General features: G+C 40.9%; 1 gene segment (V, D, J or C); it reads left to right on the top strand.

Annotated features, from left to right (window-relative positions):
- Positions 1-796: 796 nt before the first annotated feature.
- LOC103249900 lies at positions 797-1,204 on the top strand. The segment is given in 2 exon segments: positions 797-845; positions 936-1,204. Coding segments are annotated over 2 exon segments (318 nt in total).
- The last annotated feature ends 4,063 nt before the right edge of the window (positions 1,205-5,267 follow it).

Raw genomic sequence — 5,267 nt, 5'->3', positions numbered from 1 at the left:
TTCTAATTCGCTTGTGCCACTGGGAAATCTTTTGTGAATCACTTAGCACTCAGACTCCACCAATGCTCCTTCAAATGTGGAAAATTTTCTTTCTTCCTTTTCCATTCCATTTAGTCCCTGGATTTCAGCCTCAGATCTTTTTACAAAAATACCTCCTCTCCTCTCGAGATGGCTCCGAGTGCCTGGCTCTGAGTATGATAGTTCCCCAATTGATTTGGATCATTCTTCTCTAGTTCACTTTCCCTGCAATACATTCAAGATCTTAGCTTCTCATTGCTTTTCTCTTCCTTTCAGGCTTTAAAAATTTTCATGCTTGGTGTTTTTTTCCCCCTTCTGTCTCTTTAATCTGAATGTTAAATCTTGATGGTCTGCATTATCAGTGATATAGAGTCTCAAGTAACTCTACTACATGCTGTTGTAGAGTCTGATGTATTTGAATTACTGCTAACAACAGGTATAAAAGGAGAAGACCTTCTGGCATTTTAGAGCAGAACTTTAGACTGAGGTTATCTTTGCTGAGCCTCGTATTTTTCCTCATTTCTCCTAGTAATGGCCTTCCATCAGATACATACCATTAGACCCTAGAGGCTGAACAGAATCTTGGGTCGTCATACCTGCACCCACACAAAGGCTCATTCCTCTCCTGCAGAGGGTGCTGCAAAGAGAGTGGGTGTTGCTGGAGACTCAATAATTCTGCCAGACCTCAACATGGAAACTCAAAACATCCCTCCTCTCTTTCTGATGACCAGAGGCTGAGCTAGGAGAGATCTTATTCTTCCCGTGACCCTGCACTCCTATGGATACGTGGCTTCTATGCTGGGTGATTCTTAGTGTCCTGAAAGCAGGTAAATCCTTAGGACTCTAGGAAATGCTCATCTTGGACTTACCTAAAGCAGTTTTAAACAATTCTCTTAATCTTCTTTCTTTTCTCACAGGACACACACAGCCTAAAGTCACCCAGACCCCAAGCCATCAGGTCATAGAGATGGGACAGAGAGTAATTTTAAGGTGTGATCCCATTTCTGGTCACTTATACTTCTACTGGTACCAACAGATCTTGGGGCAGAAAGTGGAGTTTTTGTTTTATATCTATAATGATAATATCTCAGAGAAGTCTGAAAGACACAGTGGCTCATACATCACGCTGAAGATCCAGCCCACAAAGCTGCAGGACTCTGCTGTGTACTTCTGTGCCAGCAGCTAAGCCACATCCTAGCAAAGGAACTTCCAGCCTGTGCACAAACCTTTGTGGGCCTGCCTCACCCTCAGCTACCAACACCCCTCTCCTGCCCAAGAGAGGGAGTCTTGTTGGGTTTGTTGTTGTAGCTGTCTCCAAAGAGATCCGCTTGAAATTAAATTACCATGGTTAGGTTATATTGGTCAGAAATGGTCAGAGGCCACGGGATTTGTGGAATTTTTGCAAACAACACGGGGTATGACTGAGGGCTCCAAAGATGGGAAAGTAGTTTCCTAAGAAATGATCAAGCAACCTATGTCTTCTTTTTATTTCCACTTTGCTATTTTTGTTGGCATTTTTTATTTGTTTTAGTTGTTTAGGAAAATATTTTGATGCATAGGATGGAGAGATGATGACTGAGTTGTTGCTCAGGTAATTTATAGGAAATTATAGAGGATCCCTATTGGAAATTTTCAGAAAGACAATGTGCTCTGAACAAGGACTTCAATATCAATCCATTTTGCCCTGCATGTGGTCAAGAGTAGAACTACCTGATGAGCTTGTCAACCTGGTGTGATGCATTTGGGAAAACAATGTTAGCCCACATGAGAAAGAGATAGAGAATAGTAACTGTGGGGACTAATTTTAGGACATGATTTCAAGACCAGCAGAAGTCTAGACCAGCAAGAGAATCACCAGAATGAAGCCAGGCAGTTCAGGAACAGAATTCAGCAGCAAAAGTCAATGGGCATCTAGAGCTAGAGTCAGCAATGAATTTGTCACTCTCAACTTGACATGGGGCAGCCAGATTAACATCCTGGGATTCAATTCATGACCCCAGTGTTCTTGAAGAGTTGGGATGGGGAAGGTGGAAGGATTCAAAAGGGGAAAAAGTGAATTTCCTTGTAATAAGTCAGGATGAACGTAAGCAACACCTGGGGGAAAAACATGTGAGCAGGGTCATATCAGCTATAAACACCTGAATTCATTTACTCATTTAATCTCTTGCCAGCACCACTGCCATGGAGGCTTAAAGAATAACTGGTTGACTGACATGAGTTTCCACACAACTTTCCCTAGAAAAAAGAATCTCATCTTATAGTTAAGAAATGGAAATAAGGGTTTATGACCATGGAATAAAATTTACTTATTTTTCCTTCATGTACTGCATCACTCAGAAGCATCTGGCCTCACAAAATAAAAAAAAAATTAACTACTAAAATTTCAGCTAAGATGCTGTCTCGGAAATAGCACTTGTGGGACTGGAAGGACATTATCTGGTAATGTGACATACGTTGCAGCATTGGCTGAAATATGGTGCTGTGTGCCCAATGCACGAATGCAAAGGCCAGAGGGCAGAAGCAGGATTATTACACTTCCCCTCACCACTCCCAGTGATCTAGTTGCACATTTGTACTTCCCGCCTCTGCATTTTTGGGGTCTTCCATATAAGAGACACTGATTTCTGAGGGGGAAGGAATTGAAGGAGATAGATGCTCCCACCACAGGTTATAATACGGATTCCATTGAACCTGAGCAATTAATTCTTTTGGGGATCCTCTTGCTGGGAAACCAACAGGCAAGGATGGAAATGTTTGATCTTGATTGTCATGAGGTTATAGATTTGCTGCCACACAATGGGAACAGAGAAAGGTTTGTCTGAAATTCAGAAAGCTAACTCAAATGTCACTTGGTGCTTTAATTCCTGGTGAGAATGATAATTTTGCAGTTGCAGCAATCAAGCATGACAAAGTAAAGGAATGTAAGGGCTTAGAACCCTAAGAGTTGAGGCTCTGAGTCACCTCATTAAACAAATGGCTTAGACCACTGAAGTGTGGAGCAAGGTTGAGGAGCATATGACATTTGAGGTGGTAGGAGAAGATGATGAATATGAATTAATTGCTTGGGTACCAGTGACGGGCTTGCCCATAGCTTAGTGCTGTAAACTTCTGTATTTGGACAGATTACGTTTGACAACCACCTTGAAGACCTGACTATTTGGACTCAGTGGAAGTAATGCAAGAATGGATTTCATCAGCTGCCTCTATTGCCACCTCCTATCCCCTTGGTCCCACCTTTGATTCCAGCCACAGCTATGATGATTCACACTGTCATGCAGACATTGACCACTCCATTGTTACTGCACTTCACCTTAAATTGGTCATGTGTTCCCACAGTACTCTGTTGCCATGGATGAGACACATTGGTAAGCAGCATGTCACTTAGGTATACACAGCCCTGAAGTGTGAGGACAGTCCTCAAGCACTGGGGAGTGAGAATTGATGAATAATAACTTTTGCATTAGTCTCAGTTTCCTTAGGAAGGCCTGGATTTATTGCCACCCACCTATCTATACTGATGGCCCAATTAATATGCTTTCCTTTGTATTTTCTCTTTTGTTTCTCCGATTTGGTCTAGATAATTTCATCTGACTTATCTTCTACATTATGTGTTCAGCCTTATATACTCTCCTTTTAAACACGTATATTAAATTCTTAATTTTAGGTATTTTCTATATTACAGTTCTAGAATTTTCATTTAGATTTTGATTGTAGTTTCCATTTGTCTGCTAAAATTTTCATTTTGTCATGCATTTTGTTGACTGTATTTATATTAGCTATTTTAAAATCAGTGTCAGATAACTCTAATATCTGACTGTGTTTGGGTCTATTTCTTTTATCTGTTTTCTCTTCCTGGTTTTTGGTCCAGTTATTTTGTTTTCTCACACAACCAGCAATTCATCTGAATGTAGGATGTTGCATGTAAAAAAAATTATAGAGAAAAATGGGGGCTTTGAATAATTTAGTTGTTCTCAGAAAGGATTCATTTTTGCCAGGAAATTGCAACAGCTCACCTTAATTTAGGTGATGATTGAGCTTGATTAGAGCTGGGTTTCAGCCTTTATGATAGCTGTTCACCTTTGTTCTTAGGGTACAGCCATTTAAATTTCAAAGCAAATGCCTGGAGTATTTTTAACAGCTTAATTGAAGTGCAATTTACATAACATAATATTTACTTATTTAAAGTATATCATTCAATAAGTGTTAGTATAGTTATGGGGATGGGCAACCATCTCTATGATCCAGTTCTAAAACATTCCCATCTCTCCCCCTGAAACTTCCTTTGTGCTCATTTTCAGCCACTCCCTGCACCTACACCCTGCACCAAGGCCTGGAGTCTTTGCCAGGGTGCTCTCCCATTCAGTATTCACTAGACATAAATATTCTTTAGATCAGAAAGGTAATGGAATCTCCTCAAAATCAGTCACCTATCAGAATTTTCTTTCTTTTCAATTACTTCACAGAGTATAATAACGTGGCAAATGACCTTAGAAAAAAGTAGTTTTTAACATTTATCTTTTCTCTTTAAGATATTGATCTCTGTAGTCAGTACATTCTCAGTAACTTCAAGCGCCTTTAAAGATTTATCTTTTATATTTTGACAAGTTTTTCTAGTTCTGAAAGCAATTTTTATAATTTAATGGTGGGATGCACTTGAGTACATTTGTATTTTGGGCAGAAGATTCCTGACGGGAGGAAGGAGTGAAGTCTCCCACACTTGTCCCTGTTTCTAAGACCTCTATCCCCCTGCTGTGTCAGGGCCACCTCAGAAATAAGTCTTGGCCCTTTTACCTTTTGGCCACAAGGAGGCGCTGTGGCTCTACAGAGCTTCGGGTAACTCAGAAAGAGCTCAGAGAGTTCTCTGGATGTGAGAGGGTTAAGAGAAAGATTGGGTTCATTTACAAGGGACAGTGTGGTCTGCAAATGCTGTGAGCCAATGCTGAAATGCGAGGGGTTAAATTCAGACAATGTGTTTTACGTTAATGTGCAGGTGTTTTTGTCCCGGCAAAGAGTCTGCTTTGCCAATCATCTTGCCTGTGAATTTGCATGAGATTAGAAGATTAGAAAGAAACTGGGAAGGGTGAGAGCAAACAAGATGCAGGTGGAGGACTCCTTCCTGAGAGGAATAAGAAAGGCTCTGGGGACTGGACTCTGCTTGAACTCAGCCCAGTCCTGCTGGGCCCTGCCTAGAAGTGAGCCCTGGGGATTCATAGGGATCTTGCAGAGACAGTAACAACTCAGGGAGATCT

The sequence above is a fragment of the Carlito syrichta genome, unplaced genomic scaffold (assembly GCF_000164805.1).
Source record: "Carlito syrichta isolate Samal-C Ts95f unplaced genomic scaffold, Tarsius_syrichta-2.0.1 Scaffold123961, whole genome shotgun sequence".
Lineage (NCBI taxonomy): Eukaryota > Metazoa > Chordata > Mammalia > Primates > Tarsiidae > Carlito > Carlito syrichta.
This window is presented reverse-complemented; position numbering and strand designations above follow the sequence as displayed.